Genomic DNA, 25182 nt, shown 5'->3' with positions numbered 1-25182 from the left:
TTGTGGACTTTGCATGTTCTTCCCTTGCCTCTCTCGCTTTTCTTTGGGTGCTCTACCTACCTTCGAAAAACATGCATGGTAGGCTGGTAGAACACTAAATTGTCCCTAGATGTGAGTGAATGGTTGTTTTGTCTTATTGTGCCAGTGATTGGCTGACCACCAATTCAGAGTGTATCCCACCTGGTGCCCATAGTTTGCTGGGATAAACTCCAGCACCCCCCTGCGTAAGCTGAAGATAATCAGTACAGAAAATGAATCCTTTGGATTCAAATGTCATGTATTTAGCATGTTATTCATATGCTTGTGTAGATTTGAAAGTCTTGGTTTCCAAGCAGTGATCATTCAATTAAATGCAAATTTATTTACCACAAAAATTCAACACAAGCAAAAATAAATAAATAAATAAATTTTAAGTGATTATAATACATGAAAAACTCCTGGCTGTACCACATGGGCTGTCTGACTTTGGACATTCCATGTATGTATTTGCCTCTCCGTCACATTGACCCTACCAGCCATAGTGTCATAACATCTGGGAATTTACAGTACTACTACTAAATGGTATGCAGTGCTGTATCAACCAGTCATTGTGTTTTTGTTCTCTTAGGCGGTGAAGTATTCCTCGGCATCTGTGCTTCATTACTGCCTGGAAAACACGACGTCACATTCACCATTGATCCCATTTGCACACTGCTGTGTAAGGAGGGAAAAAATCCAGCGCCAAGAACAGAATCATTTCAGGTATCTGATAATCATACATCACTACCCTAAGTGCTTTTACGCAAAAGTCCTAATTGACAGTTCTTTTGAAAAGCCACTTATTTCAATGTGCAGTGGGCGAAGTAGCTTTTTTCCGTTATGCGTTCATCAACGTTCGCCATCTTGAGATCTTCAGAGGAGGTAGTCTGGAGCTGGCCAGGAAAAATGGGTCTTTTGTTTGCGGGGGGCAGGGTCAAACTGTTGACTGACAAGCAGAAAATGGAAAAATATTGGAAAAAAAAAACATTTTTCCCCTCCACAATTCAACGTCCATTCCAAAGAAACACCTTAAAAGGGACTTACAAGGAGCATTTTAGCGTGTCCTCAAGCTCCATGATTGCTGCCTTGTTCCCACATCGATAACAATAATTCGGTGCGCTAAAGATGGTTACGACATTTTTGTCATGACACCAGCTGAAGCCCTGAAATGAAAAGTCTAGGTTACATAATCGCCTTTCTCTGGTCACAGAAAAACTATTCTGCACGGCATGTACAATCCAGTAAAATACAAGATTTGACAAAGATTAAATATGGCCATTTTTAATTGATGAGTCAGATTTCAAAAGGTACCTCCATCTCCATCTGGTGAGCCCTTGAAATCAAAGTAAGACTGTTTGCGTGGTTAAAAGTCTCTGATATGTCCTGGCCAAAAGTGTAGCCCGCTCCACGGAGAGAAATGTCCCACCCGTAGTGATCATCTGGGTCGGACCATAACAAATCGCACATTGGACCCTAAAAAACAGCAGGAAATAAACATGTTTATTCAGTTGCATGGGCGCAATCATTGCAGGGCCTAAGCCAGGCCAAAAAAATAATTTCAAATGAAACTTTTTTTTTTTTTTTTAATCTAGCATTTTTCCTTTTAGATGACTATTTTTGTCCATTTAAAAAATGTGGCCACATAAAGATGTCCAGATGCTCCATGAGCTGGATTCCACTGTTTGAGTTTGATTTATTTAATAAGGGACATATTAATGAACATATTTATATTCATGTTAATGAACATTTATATGTAAATATGTAAGATTGTAGCCAAGAGCTAATTTCCATCTTTAGCCCCTTGTGTAGGTTGAAGATAAACGATGACATATACAAGACACACACACGTAGCATAGTTTTAGACAGAGTTGTGATTGCAATTTTGTTCGTCTAAAATTCAGGCTGTAAAATGATTGGCGAAGAGATTCAGAGACGAGAGTAATTGGTATTGAGTATGTGCAGCACGGACAGAGAAGGTGCTTTGGCAGAATGCACTTTTTGAAGTAACTACACAGTCACCTCTAGAGCCAGCCCTTGTTGATGTGTTGGAATATTTTTTTGTACAAAATCTTGAGGAGGAGCTTTGTGTTGGAGGATTTTGACAACTAAGTATTGTTCCAGTTTTGTGTCTTTAAAAAAAAAAAAATCTGACAGTGGTGGTGGTTTTTGGCTTTCAGTCCAATACTTTCAGAGCTTGCTTATAAATGGTTTCAATTAGTTTTAGTATTGTTTTGCAGGCCAATGACCAACTTGTTAGGCAGTAAATCATGTGTAACTGTAGCTGTAATATCATTGATACCTCATGAGGAACTTCCTGCAAGCGGTCTATCGCCCTAATGTTTTCCAGAGTGACTATTGAGGGAGACAATCCTCCATGAAGACACAGAATCTAAAAAAAACCCAACACATTGACATTCATAGCCTCAAAGTGGTTCAACTGGATCTCGTACAAAAAAATTCTGACCTGGTTATCCACCAGAGCAGTCAGGGGCAGATAATCGAATAGATCAGTAAAGTACTTCCAAACGTTGCTGTTTCCATATTTCATCAAACACTCGTCGTAGAAGCCGTACACATGCGTGAGCTGTCTCGTCTCGTGGTTCCCTCTCAGAATGGTTATCCTTTCCCGAAACCTGACCTGCGAGCCAAATGTTGACAGCTTAACCAATTGCCTAGAGGCGCTCTCCACCTACGTATGGTAGAAGTCAAATCATAGTACTTGCGTGTTGTTGTTTTTCTTCTATTACCTTTAGACAAACAAGGAGCGTCACCGTCTCCACCGAATAATAGCCTCTATCCACATAGTCTCCCATGAAGAGATAATTGGTATTTGGGGGCTTCCCACCTATCTTAAAGAGCTCCATGAGGTCATAAAATTGACCGTGAACATCTCCACAAACTGTTACCGGACAGCTCAACTCCAGCACGTTGGACTCCTTCTGCAAGATCTCCTTTGCCTTCATAAGAGGACAAAAGTCATATTAATCGCGATACAATCATGGAGCACGAGTATAGTATATAGTATGTCTGTACATTGGGGGCTTAGACAAGCATCCAGTATGCGTTTCCATGTTGGTTTCAGGTGTTTTATTTCCCACTGCAGGTCTTACCCTTTCACAAAGTTCTTGGACTTGATTTTCCTTGAGCTGCCTGCACTCATAGAGCTGTTCGATCCACATGTCCAGCTCTTTGTTGACTGACATGTCATCCATGCTGCTGCCTTGTTTCAAATCCCAAGGGAAAATCATGAGGACAATAATTAGCAGGCCAGACTAAGTTAGAACAGAGTGAATGTGTGTTTATTCGAGAAATATTGAAAATGCGTCATGACTTCAAGGGAATTGTTCGCTTTAGTTTGTATTCTTACATCATCAAATTTCTAAATCACAATGCTTTGTTTCAGGTGAGAATTTTCTTCGTTCGGCTGCCCTCTGCTGGACAGAATTATGCAACACTGACTTGATACCTAGGTGCCAAATTTTTGGTGTGACATATGATTCTCATCTCATCTCATTTTCTGAACCGCTTTATCCTCACTATGGTCGCGGGGGGTGCTGGAGCGTATCCCAGCTAAATTCGGGCCAGAGGCGTGGGACACCCTGAATTGGTGGCCAGCCAATCGCAGGGCACAAGGAGACAAACAACAATTCACGCTCACACTCATACCTAGGGGCAATTTAGAGTGTCCAAAAAACCTACCATGCATGTCTTTGGAATGTGGGAGGAAACCGGAGTACCTCCACTTAAATACTGTATGCTTGACAGGTTTACAAACTGTTTGAATCACAAACAAATTATTAGCTTGTCCACGATTCAGTCTGGATGTTGAGGCAAAATATTTTCTTCATGTACTCCGTCTCTGATGTTCTTTCAAAATGTTTGAAAATTGCTTGCAAATTTAACAATATATAGGCCCATAATTGATGACTGTTGGCTCACAGTAAGTAACAGTCATCTAGTTTTACCGATAGGATATCTAAAATTCAGAAACCCCCTTGTGTAAACCCTTCCACGATTGGCTCTTCACTGCATAATAAAACTCGCCCTCATTGGTTCGTCTACGGTCTACGAGATTCGAATTCGTTGTATTCTAAACGTCGAGGTTCGAGGGAAGTCACCGAACTGGTCATTTTGCAAGGTAAATATTCTAACTGCACTACCGTTTTAGCTTGTTGTTGTTGCAATATTTAATTCCACTGTAATTGTGATATTAAGTGGTTGGATTTCTTGTTCTGTTTTTGAAGGGAAAATGAACGATGAAACTCGCAATTTATTCGAACGAGTTGCCCAAAAGATAAACTGGAGTGGCAATAATAGACAAGAAAGAACAGAAAATAAGGTTTGTTGTGTGCAATGCATTTCCTTGCAGTTCAAAATTGAAGTATTTTGGGGCTGAAATGCATGCACATTTTCCACTATTACCTAGCCTGCGCGACCAGTAAATTTGCAGAACATACATGTAGGAAAAGTGATAGACAATAATATAAGGTATTTCCATTTTTCATCATTTTTGCACTTGAAGAATGACAATGGGAAGCAACGTCGTCATGCCCCAAGTAAAGATCAATTTGGGAACCAATCAGGGTCACCCATCTATTGTTCACCTGATGATGAGGAGGACAAAGAGAACCAGAGCATCAAGAGCAAAGTATCCATAAAGACTGATTGGAATGACTCCAGTGATGATGAATTTGACCAATGTAAGTGGGACAACACTTGGAACTGAGTTGGATCTCATTAAATTGAATGTGCCTTGCATACCTTGAATTTCCATTCCTTAGGTCTTGTCAGGTGGGCTACTCCTAAACCTAACCTTGCCTCAAAGAAACCCTGCAGTGCTGCGAAGACAGACCAGTAAGATATAGTATTTTTCATTAATTCACTTTGTAAACCACTTCTAACATGTTTTTCTTAGCATCCCAAGTGTTCTTGCCGTGAGCTCGGATGATGATGATGATGATGGTGGCGATTTTGAAAAATGTAGGTTGCCTTTTCCTGCACACTACATTCCCTGATACATTAGTTTGGGTGTAATGACTATAAAATGGTAAAAGTAAACAGCAAATGAGTGGCAAATTATTATTATTTTTTTTTTTACATCATTACATTAGTGCAGTTATTATTTTATTTGGACACGATCACAATTTTATAGCACCTTTTTAAAAATGTTACATTCATTTTCTGCACTGTAATCCTCTCTAATGTTGAAGACGAGAAATTTAAATACAATCCAATCCAAATTAAATGACTAAAATGATATATTTTGCACATATTATTTGCTTAAGAGTGAACTGCAAATCTTTCTATTTCCAAGTGAAATACAACAGAGCAGTACTTACTTAGAGTGTGTAGTACAAGTTATACACCAAAGTAAAGGTAACTGAACTAATGAGATCCATTACTTCAACATTACCGCTTCATGCGGGACGTACTCATGTTAACTTTTGTTTATTAGTCCTGCAGCGCGTGAAAACTCCGACTAGCAAACCCCAGAAAATATCCGAGAGTGAAAGTGAGGACAGGTGACTATTTTCATTTAATTTTGCATTTCATAATACCGTTGCCCCAGGTGTGTTCTAAAAAGCAATCTATTTTCACCCACAAGCCTAAAAAAATTCATCGTGGATGATGACTTATCAGAAGATGACTTCATTCCGCCAAAATCTTCTTCTAAAGGTATTCCTATCAATTTAATCAGTCTAGAGTTGAATTGTGAATCACTACAATTGTGATTGCTTTCCTCTTTATTTTCTTCCAGTGTCAAATAAGAACCGTACTCCAGCTGCACTAAACAAAATCAGGAGGCCACTGTCTGACTGTGCATCCTCATTGTTAATCAGTGATAGTGAGGATGAGGATGATAGTGTTTTTTGGAGGACTTCCCACACGAAGCCAAAGTCTCTGAACAAAACTAAAAAGACAAAACCAGTGTCTGGCGACAAAAAGAATAGCCCAGCAATAACATTCAGCGTACCTCGGCCCCCCCACCGTACCACCTCATCGCTACATTCGTCGACTCGTACGCTTTCCGCTCCTTCCAAGGTGGATAACTCGTCCGATTCAGAAGAAGAGTTCATGTCTTTACTGGATAGGCTAAGAAAGAAGAATGTATTCGCTGCCACTACATGCTCACCTATCACAAACAAAGGTGCAGTAAAAAAAATGTTTGCTTGTTATTGACTGAATTGTGAAACTTAGAGGAGACAGTATGTTACATTCTGTGGAGTAAAAGATAAAGACTGAGCGACGGTGGTTTAAAATCTGCTTGTTCTTAAATACAGAAGTGAATTTTTTGTCACCACCACCACCTGTAAAGCAGGGGGTTAAACCCAGATCCTTGGGTAGCGAAACTCTGGCTGCAAAGACTCCTGGGAAAACCACTAAGCTGAAGCCAACAGTGAGTCAAACGGAGCCCAGACATGGCCCAATCAGCAGGTACATCAATTTTTAAATTAATTATTAAATATTCAAATTAAAGTCTTAATGCATAGGAAAACTTTTGTTGTTGTTGTTGATAAATTTCATTGTGTACTGATATTTTAACAAGGTTATATTTAACTTGACCCCCTGTGAAGTAAAAAAAAAAAGCATATTCAAAATAGATAGTTCTGTTTTTGATTCACAGATAACCAAGCCATATTTTCCGTTATATTATTTCGGTGAAGGAAAATGTTTTTCAGTCACTTTTTTCCTGTGAATTTTGTGTGCAATCTCTTTTATGACATCTAAAAGTTGTTACTATACTATTATTTGAAAAGAAAGTGTTCTTAAAAATGTGATTATTTTGTATTTAAATTTCAATACGGATGAACTTGACTTAATTAATTCACTGTAGTGGATTTAAAAAAAAGTTGTTGGAACATTCAATTCAGACAATCTTTTGATGCAGGTAATGCAAACAATTGGTGCAAGATGTGGATAAGGTTGTTGAGTTTGACACTTGTGCACAGCTAGTTCCTTTTGTACCACACTTGAAGAAGTACTGTTCCATTGCAGTCATTTTCCTTGTCTTTCTTCCAGATTGTCATTGTGCAAAACTCCTGGTTGTTTCTTAGAGACGCTGTCAAACCCAGCAGCCAGTTATTGCTACAATTTTAAGAAAAAAAAGGAAGAACTTACCAGCAAATTGTACAGTTTGTACAACACCAGTGTTTTTGATTTGAAGGTACATACTGTGTGGAGTTCCCTATTTTTTTGCCTCTCTAAATGATAAAGTATGCTCATTTGTGATAGTTAACTTGCTCCTAATTTCTTGCCTGACATTTCTAGCTCCCTACAAATATGTCAGTGACTTGGAACAAAAAGATGCGTAAAACAGCAGGCTATTGTGTCACTGGACAGGAGCGAGGTGGAGGCAACCGTTACGCTCGCATTGAACTGTCCGAGAAAGTCTGCGATTCTGCAGGTGAAAGTTTGCCAATTTATTTTATAATTCTATATCATATAAATATATATAATTAACAAAAAAAATAACTGCAATAACTTTGGGGTGTGCAATAACAATGTGCAATATCTTAGATTGTGCAATATTTTGCCCAGACATGACTTTTTAAATGACTTATGTTTTTTTATTGGGAAACACGCACTTTGTGGAGTAGCACCATTCATTTCGTTATACGCAGCTGTTGTATAATGACAATAAAGGCTTTTGACTTTGACTTGACTTGACTCTGGTCTACAGTTCTCTGAATTTTCTGAGTTTTTGATCTTAAACTACAGATCGCCTCCGGGACACACTCATCCACGAGATGTGCCACGCTGCGACCTGGCTGATCAACGGCGTGAGAGACGGACACGGACGCTACTGGAAGCTGTACGCTCACAAGTCCACCTTGGTGCACCCCGAGCTGCCCGTGGTGACTCGCTGCCACAGCTATGACATCAAATACAAATTCCAATACAAATGCATCCAATGTCAGAACACGTATGTAATATCTTTTTTGGGAAAATGGTATTTCTTGGTTCCTTCTATAATTTCCTGTGGATGCCTGCAGGATCGGACGTCATTCCAAGTCCTTGGACACCCAGAAGTTTGCCTGCGCGCTCTGCACAGGGAAACTGGTCCTGCTCACGTCATCCAAGCCTCGCCCTCCTACGCCTTTCGCCAAATACGTGAAGGAGCATTACGGGTCGGTACGCCAGGAGCTAGTTGACCAAAAGCATGCGGAAGTAATGAGGAAACTCAGTGTAGACTTTGCTGCTCAAACTAAATTGGATATCAATAGTTGAGACTTCTAAGGTAAGTGGAAAACTGCAACATGACCACAATTAAAACACAATAATGTGGCTGTTGGTATTGTGTTGTTCAGTGGAAATTTGATTGTTTCAATAATGTTTGTGGATGAAGTTGCGATGTTTTCTACTTGAATGGCAGCTAGATGACCCGTGTATTGATTTTTTTACTGTTAGATTCAATTTTATTGGGTCAAAATGTATCTTTTAAAAGAAAGTTCCAAATGAAAACATTAAAGATAAAGTTTTTTTTCTCTAGCAATTTTCCTTAACACAGTGGTACCTCTACATACGAGCTTAATTCGTTCCGGGACTGAGATCGTATGTCGATCTTCTCGTAACTCGAACGAACGTTTCCTATTGAAATGAACTAAAAACAAATTAATTCGTTCCAACCCTCTTAAAAAACACCAAAAACAGGATATTGGATTGAACCAGGCTGCTTTCTCCTCAGGAAAACAGCTTTCCCGTTCTCTGTAACAGTTTAGATTCACATCAATTAATATCCAGAAACAAAATGCACACATTTATAATTCTGAATAGAATTGAACCCAGTAAAATTTAACCACCCCTTGTTTGTCAGGGTCAATATTTTTAGCATAATTGTATCCTTTAGAGCAGGGGTGTCAAACATACGGCCCGCGGGCCGGAACCGGCCCCCAAGGAGGTTCGATCAGGCCCGCAGGATAATTTGAAAGTGGAAAAAAATGCATAAAAGACATGGAATTAATATTTTTAATTCGCTGCAATTCGTGGATTATCCGCTAAGGGGCGCACTCTTTCCATCATTCCATTAATTTTAATGGTCCGGCCCACTTGACATCTCCCTAGGCCGTATGTGGCCCACGATGCGAAATGAGTTTGACACCCCTGCTTTAGAGCAATTAAAGCCCATTACTTTTAAAATGCATACTAATCAAGTCCCAATTCATTTAACAATGTGTATTGCGTTGCATATTAACCTCAGTTGTTTTGAAATTCAAAATATCCCAAACTAGTAGTCTTATTATCAAATGTAACATTCCATTGTCTTTGGAGTTTGCCAATCATCTCCTATAAAACTTTCTTAATCAATATTTCTCAATAGTCAGGCATAAAATTAAATTCTAGTTACATCTCGTAGGTAGAGCTGCTCGTATGTAGAGGTACCACTGTATGTGTTAGTCAAGTTAGCGCTGGGTAAATTGTGCCTGATATTGTTTGACTTCTTGCTAGTCAATCACACTGTAAATAGCTATTCACACCAATGTTGCCACTTAATGGACATATTTCAGAATTCTATTGCATGTTTGTCATTTGGAAGAACAAAAATTCATGCAAACATTGGCTTAAAAATGCTAAGAAATCGCAGAAGGCTACTGTCAAGATTTAAACACCTATATCTTGTCACTGAGGCTCATGTGCTAACTACTTGCGTGTCAAGCTAACCTTTTAATGAAATTAAAAAAACACAAGCAATGCTTTGAGATATTTATTTTCATCCATACTATAAATAAATAAATGAACTATACAATATACAAACATTGAAAAATACAAAGCACAGCAAAACTAGAAATAGCAATACCTACAATGGTGGTCAATTAAGAGTTTGCATGTGATTTCAGCATCACACTTTTTGTCCAATCTCAAACATAGGGACGCATGGTTGGACAGTACAGTTTATACAATTACGTGCCAATGGCAGCCGGAGTATTTTATCCATGGCTACCCGATCACTTTTGAATAGGCAACAGTTCGATTGACGAACAATGCAATCTAGAAGAGACGATGCAAATAGTTTATAACAAAATAGCATCCTTTGGAATGATCTCTGACTACTAGTACTACTACAACATGCTCAACTTGTCCCGTGAAGGGTCGCCACAGCGAATCAATTTTTTCCACTTCACCCTTCCCTTTACATAATCCTGGAATGAGCTCCAAATAACATATTGAAGCAGGCATTTTTTTGCCACTAATGAACAACTGCCCATATAATCTTCACAAAAGTATGCAGCATCCAGAACAAGAGCATCCAATCAGTATTGGTCTTTTTGGCGAGGTTTAACACGATTCACCTCCACTCTTTACACAAAACAATAATAAGAAAATCCTTTGCGGATCACAATGACCTGGATAACTACGGTCCTACACCTGTGTAAACCCAAGCTTTACCATCAGTACAGAGAAGTTTTCTTCATAATCCTTAGGAACTCTTGCTGGTTCACTTCTCCATCGCCATCTCTGTCGGCCTCCTCAATCATTTCCTTCACACAAGAATTGATGAATAGATTTTTTTAAAGTACAGCGGTACCTCTACTTACAAATGCCTCAAAATACGAAATTTTCAGGTTACACACTTTTATATACAAATGACCATTCATAATTTGAAGTTGTTTGTAGATGCATGTGTTTGTGTGCTAACGTTGTCTTCTTTACTTTGGCACGAATAGATGTTTTTGCATGCTTGTTATTCATTGTAATATAATTAAATTGTTATCTCTCCTTTCTGCTGTTTCTCACATCTGTCAGACAAACTTGGGACACCTTGATCATTCTTAAAGCTTTTAGTTGGTAGGTTTTTTTTTTTAGAACCGTGGAATGAATTGGAGAATTTAAGTACGGCTCTACTTACAAAAAAAAAACCCAATTAATTAAGTATGTAGAGGCATGACTATTTGTAAAACTTGTGCAGATTTCTTCTGCTAAAACACAATTATACACTACCTGCAGCTCTTCATCAGTGAGGTTTTCTCCAAGTTCCTTAGCGACTCTCTTGAGATTCTTAAACGAGATCCTACCGGTCTCGTCGTCGTCAAACAGACGAAAAGCTTTCAGTATCTCCTCTTTGGAATCCTTTTCGGCCTTTAATAAAATGAATAGCATTTATTACAACCTGTTACAAAATGTTGATTTAAGTAGCAGTGAATTTTCAATCCTGTAGTTCCGTAATAATCTTCATGAATGATGTATTTTCTATATGGGACTTGCAATTTTTCTAATAATTTGCATTCATGGAAGATTTTAATTTCTTATATTTGTATATTTACCATCTTTTGTGTCATGACACTGAAAAAATTGCCAAAGGAGATCTTCCCTGTACCATCCTTGTCCACTTCACCAATCATCTTCTTGATTTCCTCCTTCTTTGGTTCAAATCCCAAAGCTCTCATGGCAACCTTGCAAATAGGAGAAGCTCATTTATAATAAAAAAAGCATTTCCCCCCTCCTTTTTTTCTTTTTTACAAGTAAACCATCATTCTTTGGGGTACAATTCTTATGTCCTGTTGTGACCCAGCAGTTTGAACCCTATTTACCTTGAGTTCCTTCACATCAATGTATCCAGCGCCATCAGTGTCAAAAAGCTCAAAAGCCTCCCTGATCTCCTGCTTCTGCTCCTCAGTCAGCTCAGGTTTAGGGGTGGTCTTCTTACGAGGGGGAGGCACCGGCCCCTGCAAGGATGGCCTCTTGGCACACGCCTTGCACACACGAAAACAAGCGTCTTCAAATCTTCCCATGTATATATGCAATCAAATATTAGTCCAGTGAATTATTCTTATACTTACCATTTAATATCTATCTGGCCAAGCAAGTCTCCTTATTTACAGGCTTAGGATATGTCTTGCAAAGAGCTGTAATATGCAGTATTTTTATATTAGATGCACACGTCAATCGAACCTAAACTATTTAGAACCTAAGTCTGGTGATAAATGTGTAAATAAACAGCGTTTTCCGATGTTAGCATGTCTACAGTCCGTGTGGCAGTTGTTTGGCGAGGAGGCGTTTATTTTATTCACCCTTTGTGCCTGGAAAAGACGACACGTTAGGAAATTGATTCGAGAGGTTGATACGGACGTTTGTGGTGAAGAAATTAAACATACTACTCGGGGAAAAGATTATTGGTTGTTGCGCAGTGGATGGAGAACAGTCTCAATTGGCCAGTGTTTAAAAAATGCAGGAAGATGTGCAAAAACTACAAATTAAGAATACCATATAAATACATAGACAACGCCAAAAAAGAATAAAAATACGCATGAGATCTTGATTATCTTTAACTTAAATCCTGTTGTTATTGTGATCAAATGCATACAAACGTTTTGTTACATAACAAAAGCAATAAATACGCCCCTCTTTGGTATTTTTTTCAACTTTTCATTGTGATTAATAAAAGAAAGATGATCGGTTTATCAAAATTAACCATTTCCCGAATTACTTAATGAGAAGGCAAGTGTCCTTGTTGACTCGCGGCACGCATCAGACATCTAGTGTCACATAAATGTATCTATGGATTCAACTACATAGACCAGACCATTTCTTATTGGCCCAAATTGTGGCCTTCTCTGACGCTAGTGGTTTCTGATTGGCCAATAGGACACGTCTCCCCGTGCTGTCCAATTAGTAGTAAGAATTCACTCAGCTGATTTAGTCAGTCAGGTAACAGCACACATGGTACATATTCAAACCTGACACAAGTACAAATTGATCATCTTTGTTCTTTGCGTTATTTTAAAAGCTTAAATCACAAGCAATATTCGTCCATACTTCGCGTACTATGGCCACGCGAGTTCGTCCGGTAAGTTACAACACTTTTTTGTGTCTTTTAAAAGTTTATTCACTGTCTTAAAAGGGATAACATTAACCCCACCCTGCGTCTTTTAGAGTAACAAACGATGTGCAGTTATCGGGGGATCCGGTTTTCTGGGCAGACATCTTGTGGAGAAGTTGCTGGAACGTGGCTACACCGTTTCAGTCTTCGACATACGTCAGAGCTACGAGCTGCCTGGCGTGACCTTCCATCAGGGCGACCTCTGTGATTTACAGGTGAGGGCATCATCATCTAGTTCTGATCAATCAAAACACTAAATATGTCTTCAAACATGATTGAGTATACAGGTATATTTGAGTCTGAAAGGGATACAAATGCCACTAAATAAAAGTTTTCATGGTACGTGAGGGGTGCTGGAGCCTATCCCAGATAACTAAGGGAACCAGGTGGTGGGCACTCTGGATCTGTGGCCAGCCAATCGCAGGGCACAGGTAGAAAGACAACCATTCATGCTCACACTCATACCTAGGGGAACTTTAGAGTGTTCAACCAGCTTACCATGTATGTTTTGGGGATGTGGGAGAAACCCGGAGCACCTGGAGAAAACCCACGGAAGTTCGAACACAGTGAGGACCCACCTGGGATTGAACCCTGGATTCCAGAACTGTGAGGTCACCAGGCCGTAACTAAATATTACGGTGCACGCTTTTCTTTCAGGCTCTCCTGCTAGCGCTGAAAGGCGTGTCTTTGGTTTTCCACTGTGCTTCTCCATCACCAGCTAGTGATGACAGGAGGCTGTTTGAGAAGGTGAACATTCAGGGTACCAGGACTGTCATTCAAGCCTGCATTGAAGTTGGAATACAGGTGAGGATATCTGGCTGTAAAGCCAGTAGTATATAAATGGTCGATTGCTGTATTGAGGATGAAGGTTTTCAACTTCTGTTTATGCCAGAAATTGGTGCTGACAAGCAGTGCCAGTGTTGTTTTTGAGGGCTCCGACATTAAGAATGGGAGTGAAGATTTACCGTATGCCAAGAAGCCCATTGACTACTACACAATGACCAAAATTCAGCAAGAGAAGGTAGGAGTTGCAAAGACGTGGACAGCATATTAACAACTAAAAATGACATTTATAATGCACCATTCAATATGTTTGGTAATGGCAATGCTTTCTCCTCTTAATGTATTTATTTTGAAAATTAAGGCTTTGAATTTGATCTATTTCTTCCCCATCTATCAGAAATTATGGGCATTTATATGTAAAATGAAAACACTGAATATGTCGCTTCAATATATGTAAAAAAAAAGTGTGAACATGTCCTTTGCTCATGGGCATATGAGTACTATTGCTTGTTAGTGTCAGTGGGGGCTTCACACATGAGGCCCTTTGGTCACAGGTCACATTCTTAGACACTTGTCTCATTACATTTTACATAAATTAAATTAAATCATTTGACAGCACTCTTGTTAAAAACAGTGCTGGCCTTGAGCACTTGCCTTGCATCTCAAAACTGTCAAAAATGCAGATTTTCTCACATTTACTTTTTGGATGTTTGCATTCCAGTTAGTCCTGGAGGCGTGCGACCTCAAGAAGGGTTTCCTCACCGTTGCCATTCGCCCTCATGGCATCTTCGGACCCCGGGACCCGCAGCTGGTACCCATCCTGGTGGATACAGCTCGCAGGGGAAAGATGAAATTCATCATTGGGTGAGTCTATGAAGGAGGATGCTACTCCTCCCTGACCACATCCTTGCATATTATTCAGCATTCATTTGAAGACATGTTTAACATTGTGGTGTAAGCAATGACCTACGCTTGTAGCAGCTTAAAATTTTGACATGTACAAGTTTAAAGGGAAAGAAAACCCCTTGATCATGTCCATCCCTCCTGAAACAGTCTTTCACATTCATGTATCCCATCAGAAGGAAAAATAAGTAAAGGACTTCATTTTTAATCCACCTTCTAATGCTAATTATAGTACGCAACAAGCTAGAAACAAACTTAGTCTTTTTTCTCACATTTAGTTTTTGCACGTTTGCATCCCAGTTAGTCCTGCGGTCTTTTTTTTATTATTAAGTTTGGATTTATAACGTGACAGAACGTGATATTCTTTGGCTCTCGTAAGATCAGTCTAAATGATTTTCCAATGGTCCCCCCAAAGCCTGAATTTAGATAATTGTATGACTTAAAAAAAAAGCAACAACAAAGATTTGTCTGGTATTAAGTTTTTAATTTTTGTATTGTCAGGGATGGCACCAACCTGGTGGATTTCACTTTTGTGGAAAATGTTGTACATGGACACATCTTGGCTGCTGAGCACCTGAGAACTGACTCTCCCATATGTGGAAAGGTAAGTTGGAATAACATCTCAAATGAAAATAGCCTACCAGTAAAGCTTTGTCCTCAATTAAAGATGGACAGATTTAAGTATGTTTGTCAGAAAACCAAGACCTGACCTTTATTTCACTTCATATGACATATTTTTATTTCCATCTCGCTAGCCCTACCACATCACCAACGATGAACCAATTCGGTTTTGGGGCTTCATGTCCGAGGTGTTGATGGGTCTGGGGTACGCCGCTCCACGTTACCACCTGCCTTACACGCTCGTGTACGGCCTGGCCATCCTCCTTTGGCTGCTGTCTATAGTGTTACGCCCCCTGACATCATTCAAACCTACCTTTACGCCGATGAGAGTGGCTCTGGCCGGAACTCACCACTACTACAGCTGTGATCGAGCCAAGGAGGACATGGGCTATAAGCCCCTGGTCAGCCTAAAAGAAGGCATTAAACGCACCGTGGAAAGTTATCCTCATCTCAGACAGAATGCTTGATATGAGAGTAAGTAGTAGTTGGGGCACATGAAATGAATGGACCATTCAAAACACACTTTTAAACGACGCAACTTTTCAGGTGAGAACATTTTTTCCCTTTTCAATTTTCATGGAGGATTTTTTTCTTACCACCAGGTGGCAATACTTTGTCAGTAAGCAGGCTCTCAATTCAATGAATGCAAAATCAGTCTAAAATATTGACTTGAGAAAATAATGATGATAATTCACACTGGGAGGCTGTTGTGGTTATCTGTTCAGTTCCCAAACAACGACTGTAAAGGTTCAACTGAAACTTTATGTACAATGTTGTTGGGATTTGGAATAGGCGCCACCTCCCATTGTATTGTAAGTGAATAGATGTACGTATGTATGATAAATATTGTGGGTAAGATTGGTGATCTCAAGCATTATTAAAATGTAAAAGAATTTGCAGAGTACGTATTTTGTTCCCTTACCCTTGCAACACTTAATGAGGCAGTCAATTATACTCAAACTCTTCATTTCAATCTTATAACTCAAGGCCATTTTTTTTTTATTCCAGTCCACGCCTAGTTTCACCCACTGACGTGGCTAAAAATGGTGTTGCTGCAGGGACACAGCCAACAGAAAAAATGTTTTCCGTCACTGTCAAGTACCCAAAGTAAGAATGTCATTTAAATAACCTGTTTCTGATTTTCTGCTTTAATGACAGACTCACCCGCAGATTTTCTGCACATGTTTTTGAAGTGGTAATTAACACCCCACCCTATGTATCAAAATATATTTGTCGCCCTCTTAAATCTCTGATGCTAGAATCACATCTGATAAGACACAATTGAAAAAAATGCCAAAGTTAAACATAATAATAAAAATGCTGTAATGTTTGTTCAGTCCAGACCTTTGACCAAAATTGGTGAATTGTGATGAGTATCGCAAGAAATTAAGAAAGTGGCTGCAAATAACAACACTAAAAAGATTCTTCTTTCCGATAAGTTTACGTTTTTCTATCAATATACTGCAAATTGATAAAACAGATTCAATGAAATTTCATTAAAAGAAACTGATTGTCCTCAAGCAAACACGACAGTTTACCATTTTCTCAGAACAGTCTTTCTTAAAACAGTTTGGAGGTAAAATAAGTTTAAAAAAATAAAGGTTATATGAATATTTGTAGCTTCTCACCATCTCAAAATCAGCCCCTTTTTAATCAATTGCTGATTTTGAAGTTTGTGACCCAAAGACACCAGTGATCTACCAAAACATCCAAAGTTTTGCTACAGGTGACATACCTGTCAACTTGCATATGTTTTTCCCGTATTTAATACATTTTTTCATCATTTCTAATTGTTTACGCCGTATCACAACTTTTGTATGGGATTTTTTTAAAGTACTTTTTTCGTAAAACCGATCTCATTTTACCCATTTCAGATCTAATCCGGATTGTCTCACTGGTAGCAGACGAAAATGTCATCGTTGACTGCTAATAATGCTTTAAGCATGATATGCACACGCGCATTCCCCTTTCACCTGCCCGCCTTTTCACAGTATAAATATAGCGTGTCAGCAAGCAATGTACCCAGCCAGTCAAGCTGTCAGCATCATACAGCGACATCTACAGAATCTTAAATTTAGTGCCTACAGATTGGGCACCCCGTTCACTTTGGAGAAAATGTTAGCCTTTTAAGTGTGCCCTACATGAGTAAATATGTGCCATGTTACATTTGTATGTTTTTTATTGATTAATAAGGGGAATTGCAATCAATAAGAGGAGCAATTGGCTGAGGTTGACAGGTATGAGGTGAGTACTGACAAAAACTTTTGAGTGATTTCTACTTACTGTCTTTCTTGAGATAGATTGAAAATAATATTAAGATCATCCGGAGCTGTTAGTCAATGACCAGGTATGCTTCTCCTTGAGTTCTACCTGTCACTTCTGATGCACCTACGCATGAATACCAAAGGCTTCATCATCCCGGTGGCCTTGGTACGAATAAGCACGTTAATAGAGAGTTGATTGATGACTCATAAAGTAATCTGTCATTACTCCTCCGCCCCCCAAAAAACCGCAATGACTCAAATACCCAGTGTTGCGTTGCAATATTGCATTGACATCACGGCGAGATATTTTGCATTCTTTTAAAAAAATATTTTTCAGAGCGCAGAAGCCATCAGGATTGGATGACTGAGTTACAGTTGCTGGCCAAACTGGTTTCCCGCTTTGAGGGGGAAAAAGAAAGACCGATCCAGCTCAAACAAACAAAGGTCATATTTTCATATCACGCAGGTTAAACTGTGCTTAGTTTTGCCGTTTCACTGTGGATTTGTTGTGAATTGATTCTCACCGTATTGTCATTGTAAAAGGCTTAGTCAGCTCCTGATTCTTTTGTTGTTGTTACAAAAACACTGGGGAATATTGTTGTGGTGTCACAGACTTGCAGACATACAGTAAATTGTCTTTCACAGGCCTGTCTTTTTATACCTAGTGGCTACAGAGATGCCAAACTTCTATTTTTTCCTCAGAAACAATACATTTGTAGCAGTTTTCAATGGTTTTGATCAAATTTGCAGTAATTTATGAATGACTTTTCCAGTAGGTTGGAATGATGATTAAAAACCTACCAATTGTGGCGGTTCCGTGGAACAAGGAAGTTAGCTTAGTTACTCCCACCTCAGAAATTAAAGCGTGCCGATAGAATTGTTTTCAAGATATGTTATTTGATTGTTTCTTAAAGTTAACAGAAAATCGTCAATAATAGTTCTTATTGACTAATATCTTCCAGTAATGAGAGTCAAGTATTGCATATTAACGAGTTAAATGGTGATGATCAATATTGAACCATTTTAAAGTATATAAAGAAATTCCTAATGCATGTTGTACTTTATTGTAGGGACCGTTTAAGATAAAGTTAGGCCTACAAATGTGTAGGACAACAAACGACTTTAGTAAAAGAGTAAAAAATTAGATGCATATTTTCCCAATTAGTTCAAAAATCAACAATCCGCATTAAACACATTTCCCCCCCAAAATAGAAAAAAAAAACCTTAAATGCTCATACATCAGGACAATAACAAAGTACGTATTTGTACTGAAATCATACCTGGGTGCACCTCAAGGCCCCTCCCATTTCCTTGTTAATTTGCCTCTATTGACAGTGATAGGCGTCTAAAACATTGAACTATTCAAATGGATTGGACGTCTCCCTGCCGCTAGCAATCTTTTTTTTTAATTCAGTGTTTCTCTCAAGTGCATGTTTGCTGCTAATCCCGTTTCTGGTGGCCAGTGATCACGAGAGCACTTGTCGTTCCCCTCGGAGACGTTGCTATGCGTCACCAAGGCCTTGGCCGGCATTATTGCGGTATCATCCTTTCCTTCCCTTGGTTAGTCTCCTAGTTGCAAGGTAGCGATTTGCCTTCTCGCTCCCTAAAGAACAAAACGAATGAATACCAAGCAACCTCGATTAGTCACAATAGTACAAACACGGCGCTCCACCCCGCGCGACTTGGCCTCCTTGACTGGCTGGGCTTGTTAGTGCTCACGCCCGTACCTGTAGTTCGAGACACCTGTAAGAAAATACAGCGCACACACGCACGCTCACTTTCAAACTGGCGCACTAAGTGGTGTCCTCCACTGCTAAGTGTTCTTTTGGAGAAATTTGCAAGGTCGGTATGTTATTTTTGGGGTACTTTGTGTTTTGGGTTGAATGATTGAAGTCGTCTGTCAAATGGTTTAAGTCAGTGTTTACCGTTGTATTTTTCTAAGGCTTTTCTTAACCTCGGTCGCTTGTGTGTGAAGTTGTCCGTCCTGTTCCTCTCCACCTTTTAAACACGCTTTATTAATCATTGATTGTTTTATGAAGACACGAGTCTTAAATCTTGGCCAAATGTTTGTTTTGCAAAAATGTGGGTTTTAACATGAACTAATTATTTTGGTAAGAATAATCTCATCAGGATTGAGGGACTGATTTCCACACTACTGTGACAATTTAATAACTAATTTATATTTATTTAAAAAAAATACTCGCCAGTTGTTTGTCCAATTTCCCCACAAAAGATTCATTCTTTTCCCCTGTCAAGTGTTAATGTTTAACTTGTAGTTTTTATTTTATTTTATTTTTTTACTGTAAATGGATTTCAAGCATGGTCAATCTTTTTTTTGCCTCTGTTATTCTAGAAGATTCTTTGTGATTTGTAAATGTTTTTTTCTACCTTTTGGGAAGTGGAAAGACAGGCTCCTCTACATGCTTGAAGGATGAGTGAAAGAAATTCCTCCCAGAATGTTTTTTTGTTTATGCGTAGGAGGGTGGATTACTATCAAATCGGCCATTTATCGGTCAATCTTTACAATTTCTCATTTCTGCTTTAGGTCATAATATCAGTCTCAAAGAAACGAGGGAGAAGTTCTGATAGAAACCATGGCCACTTCAACTGGTGAGTAGTAAGAAAGTGTCTCGCACCAATAATGGATCATCTTAGGGTGTGACTCCGAGACTGAGAATGTTATTTGTTTCATTGTTCTGATTAATATGCAACGAGAACATACAGTCCAAAGCCAGAATGTGAAATGCAATTCCATTCCGAGAGTACAATTTTTCTGATTCTCTTGACACACCACCACAATGTAATTGAAGTAAATTAAGATGTTAATTTTTCTGATTCTCTTGACACACCACCACAATGTAATTGAAGTAAATTAAGATGTTAGTGAACTATTTTCATATAGGCTACATTTCACAGTTCTAATAAAATCTTTTTTTTTTTAAAAGGGCTTTTTAAAATGCCCATTTAAAGCAACTTTTAGCTCACTCTGGTCCGAAAATGACGCTAATTTAAAATGCTCTATGTCCAAATAAGAAAAGGCAAGTGTCCTCCGTACGACCAAAGTCAAGACCAGGCTGAAGGAGGATGGCAGCTGGTTGAACCGCAACATTGAATCTGAGGATCAGCCGGCAGAAGAAAAGCCATGGTAAGATTCCCCATACACACCTCGTACTATTTGCATGGTGTCCTACCAATGCTTATACTACTTATTGTGCATCCACCCAGGTTGGCAGAATTAAGGGCCAGACGTGAGAATGGAGAACCAACCAGCCCAGTGACTTCACCAACTTCCACTGCACCACCCAAGTCTGACAATCAAAAGTAAATGCACTGTAAATTCGGATTTATTATTTAAAAAAAAAAATTATGGGGTGATACTGGATCTCTGTTTTGAATCTAGATCACCTTCCTCAGGATTTATGATCAAGTAAGAACAATTCGGGTTCAAATAGAATGGAAGGATAATAATTTAAGGGTTCATTTTTACACTGCTTGAGAATGTGTATTGACACTACACTTTTTGTTGTTCATATAGGGGTGTTTTCAACAAGCCTGTGGCATCCCCCACGAGTACTTCAAATGGAATCAGGTAATGATGTTACATTTATAGACCGCAGCATAGATGTTTTAGTTTATTTAAAAAAAATCTCAACCCCAAAAATGAATGGTTTAGCTCTTAAATTGAGTGTGTGAAAATGAAAGATCTGAAAATAGCTTCACTTAAATTTAAGACCTCTCAAAGAGGTCCTTCTGTTTTCTATAAAGCAATTGGCTTGATAGAAAAAAATCCCTTCCGCAAACAAAGGCTTATAAAATATCGTGCTACATAATTAAGGACCTTGTAAATCGTTTTTTTTTTTTTCATTGAGTGTGTTGTGTTTTGACAGTGGGGAATCTGACATCCCTAAAAGACCTTTGGATAGCTACAAGAAAAGGTAAGCTCACAAATGCACTAGGCGGCCCGGTGGAGCGAGTGGTTAGCGCGTCGGCCTCACAGCTCTGGGGTCCTGGCTTCAAATCCAGGTCACGTCCAGCTGTGTGGAGTTTGCATGTTCTCCTGGGTGGGTTTCCTCCGGGTACTCCAGTTTCCTCCCACATTCCAAAGACATGCATGGTAGGCTGATTGGACACTCTAAATTGCCCCTAGGTATGAGTGAGAGCATGAATTGTTGTTTGTCTCTTTGTGCCCTGCGATTGGCTGGCCACCGATTCAGGGTGTCCCCCGCCTATGGCCCGGAGTCAGCTGGGATAGGCTCCAGCACCCCCCGTGACCCTACTGAGGATAAAGCAGTTCAGAAAATGAGATGAGATGAGAGACAAAGTCACTGACTGTGGAGAAGAATGACTATGTTATTGTGAGATGTGTGCATTCTGTCCTTAGTGCGCCCCCGACTGTGAAGCCCGCTACCCAGGAGGAGAGCGGCATTAGTAGTGAGGAGCAGGTGAAACGGTAGGACCTTCTCTCCATGCGCACCCCCACACAGTCCAATTTAAGCCTTACCTGCTGAGATTGCATTAACACCACAATGGCTCCTTTTTCAGCACTGCAGAAGCAAGCAAAGTCCTGAACAAATCTGCTCCCAGACAGCGGTCTTATGTGCTCTCTGCCGCCAAGAAATTTGAGTATGTCTTGACTTTCTGAAGCTTTGGAAAAGCACTTGCATGCTCTGTTCTCATGAAGCATGTATTTTGAAACAACAAATGACAGGTCTCAAGCAGCCGAGGCTTCAGTCACTAGACCAAGTGCACCATTTGTGGCTAAAAGGTAAATAGTTCTTCTTAAATTTCCTTAAAGCTTCTTTTAGACTCTGCATTGAAATGCCTTCATTAACTTTTCTGATGATTAGGGATTTATGAATAAATTGGGTAAAGTTTAACATACTAAATGAAACAGTGCAAAATCGTATGCAGTCAAAAGAGTAGGTTGTTGTATTATTAAAACAAAAATGCTTCCCTTTACTGCAGCTCAAAAGAAAGCTTTCTGAGAAATGCTACACATTTTGAAATGCAGTACAAATTTCCTGTGTAAACACACATTCCACAAATTTCTTAACTTTACAACAGATGGCATCAAAAAAATCCAATGCATAATATTTCAGGCTCAATCTGGAGTTTGTCCTTCATGTATGTTTCTATTTGAGTTAACTTTTAAATGACACAGTTTGTGCAGATGATTTATTTTTTAGTGCTCCGCTACCCTAAAAATTTCCAAATTGGGGATAGCTGGAAGAAAAAATAATGAATCAACTGTAATGCGGTAATGCAATGTATCTGTTAAGAAGAACCATTACAACAGTCAAGCTGGTGTTTCTTTGAAAACTGCTAATATGATAACATCTATTCATGGTGCAGTTGTGAGGTTGTGATAGTGAGTCCTGTATTTTTCTGGACAGTTGACAATTAAACTGTACACAGTGATCGGCCTGTCGGTGGGTGGCCAAACAGATGGTTAGCCATTTTTGCACATTTCTCCTCCTGTTTCCAAACCCGAGTGCATAGATCCTCTTCATTTGCCATTTTAATCACCTCGTAGCCGGCAGAGCATCCTTAATCTAGTCAGCCAGGCCATGAAGAAAAGCGTCACATAGCGCTGGATAATTCCAAAGGCTTTGATACGGAGTCAACAGCGAAATCCGCCACTGTCCGGTGCCCCTGCAGCATGTTAATTAAATTCTTGGCGATGCCAATACCAAAAACTTCTTTTACCAAACACTCTGTGGAGTTCTTTGGAATATTTTGGAAGAAACGCAGGCGGGGTCTCTGCCTTTCCCGCTGAGCCTTTCCCCACAGGCAACGGTCCGGCCTGTCATATGGTTGATGGTGAATTTTATTTTAGCTTCCTCTGAGACAAAGGTGTCGGGTTGCTGAAAGAATGACAAAGAGCAGTTTGTCAAATTGGAAAGTCTTGGGATTTTCCTCAGGAGTGTTCCCAGGCGGTGACTGTGCTGCAGTCGGTGGTTCTGAGAAAGGATTGGGCAGATGTTACCTTCAGTTTCTGCGATTGGGCTGTGGCTGCTGCCACTTTGTTTTGGCCTGAGCGACCATTGTGTTTTCATTCTGTTGAAGGACAGCCTTAATCTTCTGGAAGTGGTTAAGCGATGGTGTATGTGGGATGCGTCAGTTAATGACTGACACTACTGACACAGGGCAAGTGAGGCTTAGGAGAGCAATAATAGGAATTAAATCGACAAATAATTACTTTAATCTCAGTTTTGACAGGGCACTTCAAAGCCTACACCGTCGAGATGGTGAGATTGGAAATTTTTTCTCTGGTTGATCCACAGGTAGCAGATAAGTTGTCTAAATTCACAATTCGGAGAGAAAGCAGGGAAGGGAACTCTCAATTTGTTGTATTTGCAACAGAAACCCAGGTTGCCATGGGGATGGGTGAACGTGCCACATTGGAACTCTTCATCAGACGATGAAAGGTGGGCAAACGGCCACAGGGAAAGGCAAATGTTATATGGCAGAACTCACGGTCCAAGGGGAAAGGACCCGTGAAGTAGTGTTGGAGTGTTTTGCTTGGATGACTGCCAAGCAGGCTGACTGAGTGAGTCATCAACAAAGCCCTAAATTAGTAGGTGTGGCTGACTGGCAGAAGTGGGTGTGGCAGTCCATGACTGACAGTCAAGGACTATCGACAGTCTTTTTTTTTTTAATTGTCGTTTTATCGTTTCATAATTCAATGTCACACCAACCAAATCCCGTGTGTCTTTGCGATTTAGGATTATATTCACATTGCGGGTCAAATCAAATTTCTACGCCCATAATTCAAACCTGACAGGGGCTCATTGGTATATGTGGATATACTGCAAACTGGATAGCTATGCAACCTTTATGCATGGAATTTATATCTTGTCAGCAGGTGAAAAACTTTACGCGTTTTGACAACAATTGAGTATTTCATACTCAATGAGACACGTTTACAGGAAATATTCATTGCATTTTCTTTAATTAAATAAAAACAATACAAAAAGAAAAGAAAAATATTTACTGTTTTTGGTGTTAAAATTATTGAATAAAATGGCAGTTCAAAGAAAACCATAAAAACAGTGTAGCCTTTGACCAAATTTGTTTGATAATCCTAGTATAGAGACTCAATGTGATAAAATGTTGACAGGCTTGAATGTTAACATTCACTACGTGTGTGTGTGTGTCCACAAATGTGCAGGGTGGAGATTACAGATGATGATGATGATACTTCTGCCAGAACTGCACTCCCTTCCCCAGACATCCCTGTCACATCTGTTGCATCTGTACCACAACCACCCAACACAAACCACATGTAAAACCTCGCCAGGTGTCTATTGGAATTGTCTTAAGGCCTTGCCAATCAATTTCCCACATTTTCTGTCTTCTGAACAGAGTCAACTCAAGTGTCAAGACAACCGTTGTTACTGTTAATGAAAGTCCAAAGGTAGAGGTGCCCCCTCCTGAGCTTGTGAGGGAAAACCAGTTCAAAGAGCAGCATGAAGACACGAGACCAGACACCGCCAAGTTGGCCACGCCGCTCCCAGAAATCATTGCTGATTATCTTCAAGTTGTTGCCACGCATTCAGATATCCCAGAAACGGATGACAGTAAACTTGGCTCAATCAGTGAAGAACCAGAGCCTTTTGAAAACTCAAGGTCAGAAATCATTTCAGGTTGATCAATTGTGGGAATTTCTTAACAATGGCGCCATTAGACACATAATTTACTGAAGGGATGGAAGTCTATAATTTGACCTTTTGCATATAATACATATGGTTTTTTTTTCCGTTTTGTTTTAATACA

The 25182-nt window shown here is 39.5% G+C and overlaps 6 protein-coding genes across 16 annotated transcripts in view; 4 read left to right on the top strand and 2 right to left on the bottom strand.

Annotated features, from left to right (window-relative positions):
• The window catches only part of LOC144082437 (copper-transporting ATPase 1-like), a 34128-nt gene extending 33285 nt beyond the window's left edge, over nucleotides 1–843 (top strand). Inside the window, exon 25 of the transcript XR_013303247.1 lies at nucleotides 608–843. The gene's annotated coding sequence lies outside the window, so the exon portion shown is untranslated. The remainder of the gene's footprint in view (nucleotides 1–607) is intronic.
• LOC144082441 (serine/threonine-protein phosphatase 2A catalytic subunit beta isoform-like) lies at nucleotides 342–3520 on the bottom strand. Of its 2 annotated transcripts, XM_077609613.1 has the most exons (7): nucleotides 3129–3509; nucleotides 2766–2975; nucleotides 2483–2656; nucleotides 2318–2407; nucleotides 1330–1491; nucleotides 1063–1181; nucleotides 342–964 (listed from the first exon to the last, which is right to left on the bottom strand). In XM_077609613.1, the coding sequence occupies exons 1-7, from the start codon at nucleotides 3264–3266 to the stop codon at nucleotides 892–894; spliced, it is 966 nt and encodes a 321-aa protein (XP_077465739.1). In that variant the 5' UTR covers nucleotides 3267–3509; the 3' UTR covers nucleotides 342–891. The 2 variants fall into 2 exon arrangements, with proteins under 2 accessions (XP_077465739.1, XP_077465740.1); XM_077609614.1 differs by lacking the exon at nucleotides 2318–2407 and having other exon boundaries at nucleotides 3129–3520.
• gcna (germ cell nuclear acidic peptidase) lies at nucleotides 1933–10734 on the top strand. Its single transcript, XM_077609610.1, has 13 exons — nucleotides 1933–4156; nucleotides 4263–4357; nucleotides 4541–4718; nucleotides 4800–4872; nucleotides 4934–4998; nucleotides 5474–5540; nucleotides 5624–5694; nucleotides 5777–6166; nucleotides 6300–6453; nucleotides 7039–7183; nucleotides 7288–7423; nucleotides 7738–7942; nucleotides 8013–10734. Exons 2-13 carry the CDS (start codon nucleotides 4268–4270, stop codon nucleotides 8245–8247), a joined length of 1809 nt encoding a protein of 602 aa, XP_077465736.1. The 5' UTR covers nucleotides 1933–4156; nucleotides 4263–4267; the 3' UTR covers nucleotides 8248–10734.
• On the bottom strand, nucleotides 9709–12024 carry cetn2 (centrin, EF-hand protein, 2). The gene is made up of 5 exons (XM_077609615.1): nucleotides 11796–12024; nucleotides 11547–11708; nucleotides 11280–11408; nucleotides 10957–11094; nucleotides 9709–10496 (listed from the first exon to the last, which is right to left on the bottom strand). The coding sequence occupies exons 1-5, from the start codon at nucleotides 11796–11798 to the stop codon at nucleotides 10407–10409; spliced, it is 522 nt and encodes a 173-aa protein (XP_077465741.1). The 5' UTR covers nucleotides 11799–12024; the 3' UTR covers nucleotides 9709–10406.
• Nucleotides 12025–12634: 610 nt separating this feature from the next.
• On the top strand, nucleotides 12635–16041 carry nsdhl (NAD(P) dependent 3-beta-hydroxysteroid dehydrogenase NSDHL). The gene is made up of 7 exons (XM_077609200.1): nucleotides 12635–12802; nucleotides 12889–13050; nucleotides 13493–13639; nucleotides 13728–13856; nucleotides 14340–14482; nucleotides 15023–15125; nucleotides 15277–16041. Exons 1-7 carry the CDS (start codon nucleotides 12782–12784, stop codon nucleotides 15607–15609), a joined length of 1038 nt encoding a protein of 345 aa, XP_077465326.1. The 5' UTR covers nucleotides 12635–12781; the 3' UTR covers nucleotides 15610–16041.
• Nucleotides 16042–16096: 55 nt separating this feature from the next.
• Nucleotides 16097–25182, top strand: part of znf185 (zinc finger protein 185 with LIM domain) — a 25724-nt gene continuing 16638 nt past the window's right edge. For 2 of the 10 annotated variants that reach the window (XM_077609196.1, XM_077609195.1), the window contains exons 1-12: nucleotides 19081–19248; nucleotides 19952–20016; nucleotides 20440–20551; nucleotides 20632–20727; nucleotides 20807–20833; nucleotides 20942–20995; nucleotides 21294–21341; nucleotides 21788–21856; nucleotides 21949–22029; nucleotides 22115–22171; nucleotides 24578–24691; nucleotides 24772–25035. In XM_077609196.1, the coding sequence (XP_077465322.1) occupies nucleotides 20001–20016; nucleotides 20440–20551; nucleotides 20632–20727; nucleotides 20807–20833; nucleotides 20942–20995; nucleotides 21294–21341; nucleotides 21788–21856; nucleotides 21949–22029; nucleotides 22115–22171; nucleotides 24578–24691; nucleotides 24772–25035 (938 nt within the window). In that variant the 5' untranslated portion in view covers nucleotides 19081–19248; nucleotides 19952–20000. Of the gene's footprint in view, nucleotides 16250–17743; nucleotides 17851–19077; nucleotides 19249–19951; nucleotides 20017–20439; nucleotides 20552–20631; nucleotides 20728–20806; nucleotides 20834–20941; nucleotides 20996–21293; nucleotides 21342–21787; nucleotides 21857–21948; nucleotides 22030–22114; nucleotides 22172–24577; nucleotides 24692–24771; nucleotides 25036–25182 lie in introns of those variants that run through there. The other 8 variants (XM_077609192.1, XM_077609190.1, XM_077609189.1 and 5 more) reach the window with 7 other exon arrangements.

This window comes from Stigmatopora argus, chromosome 9 (assembly GCF_051989625.1).
Source record: "Stigmatopora argus isolate UIUO_Sarg chromosome 9, RoL_Sarg_1.0, whole genome shotgun sequence".
NCBI lineage: Eukaryota > Metazoa > Chordata > Actinopteri > Syngnathiformes > Syngnathidae > Stigmatopora > Stigmatopora argus.
This window is presented reverse-complemented; position numbering and strand designations above follow the sequence as displayed.

Excerpts from the sequence above, each read along its gene's own strand:
- cetn2 (XM_077609615.1), bottom strand. Across the intron at positions 11,095-11,279 it reads GTGTCATGACACAAAAGATG|GCCGAAAAGGATTCCAAAGA; the intron begins GTAAATATACAA and ends ATTTTATTAAAG. Across the intron at positions 10,497-10,956 it reads TCACTGATGAAGAGCTGCAG|GAAATGATTGAGGAGGCCGA; the intron begins GTAGTGTATAAT and ends TCTTGTGTGAAG.
- gcna (XM_077609610.1), top strand. The coding sequence starts at position 4,268 with ATGAACGATGAAACTCGCAATTTATTCGAACGAGTTGCCCAAAAGATA. Across the intron at positions 4,719-4,799 it reads TGATGATGAATTTGACCAAT|GTCTTGTCAGGTGGGCTACT; the intron begins GTAAGTGGGACA and ends TCCATTCCTTAG. Across the intron at positions 4,999-5,473 it reads TGGTGGCGATTTTGAAAAAT|TCCTGCAGCGCGTGAAAACT; the intron begins GTAGGTTGCCTT and ends TTTGTTTATTAG.
- LOC144082441 (XM_077609613.1), bottom strand. The coding sequence starts at position 3,266 with ATGATTTTCCCTTGGGATTTGAAACAAGGCAGCAGCATGGATGACATG. Across the intron at positions 2,408-2,482 it reads CTGCTCTGGTGGATAACCAG|ATTCTGTGTCTTCATGGAGG; the intron begins GTCAGAATTTTT and ends GGTTTTTTTTAG. Across the intron at positions 1,182-1,329 it reads CTCACCAGATGGAGATGGAG|GGCTTCAGCTGGTGTCATGA; the intron begins GTACCTTTTGAA and ends TTTTCATTTCAG.
- nsdhl (XM_077609200.1), top strand. The coding sequence starts at position 12,782 with ATGGCCACGCGAGTTCGTCCG. Across the intron at positions 13,051-13,492 it reads GCGACCTCTGTGATTTACAG|GCTCTCCTGCTAGCGCTGAA; the intron begins GTGAGGGCATCA and ends CTTTTCTTTCAG. Across the intron at positions 13,640-13,727 it reads GCATTGAAGTTGGAATACAG|AAATTGGTGCTGACAAGCAG; the intron begins GTGAGGATATCT and ends TGTTTATGCCAG.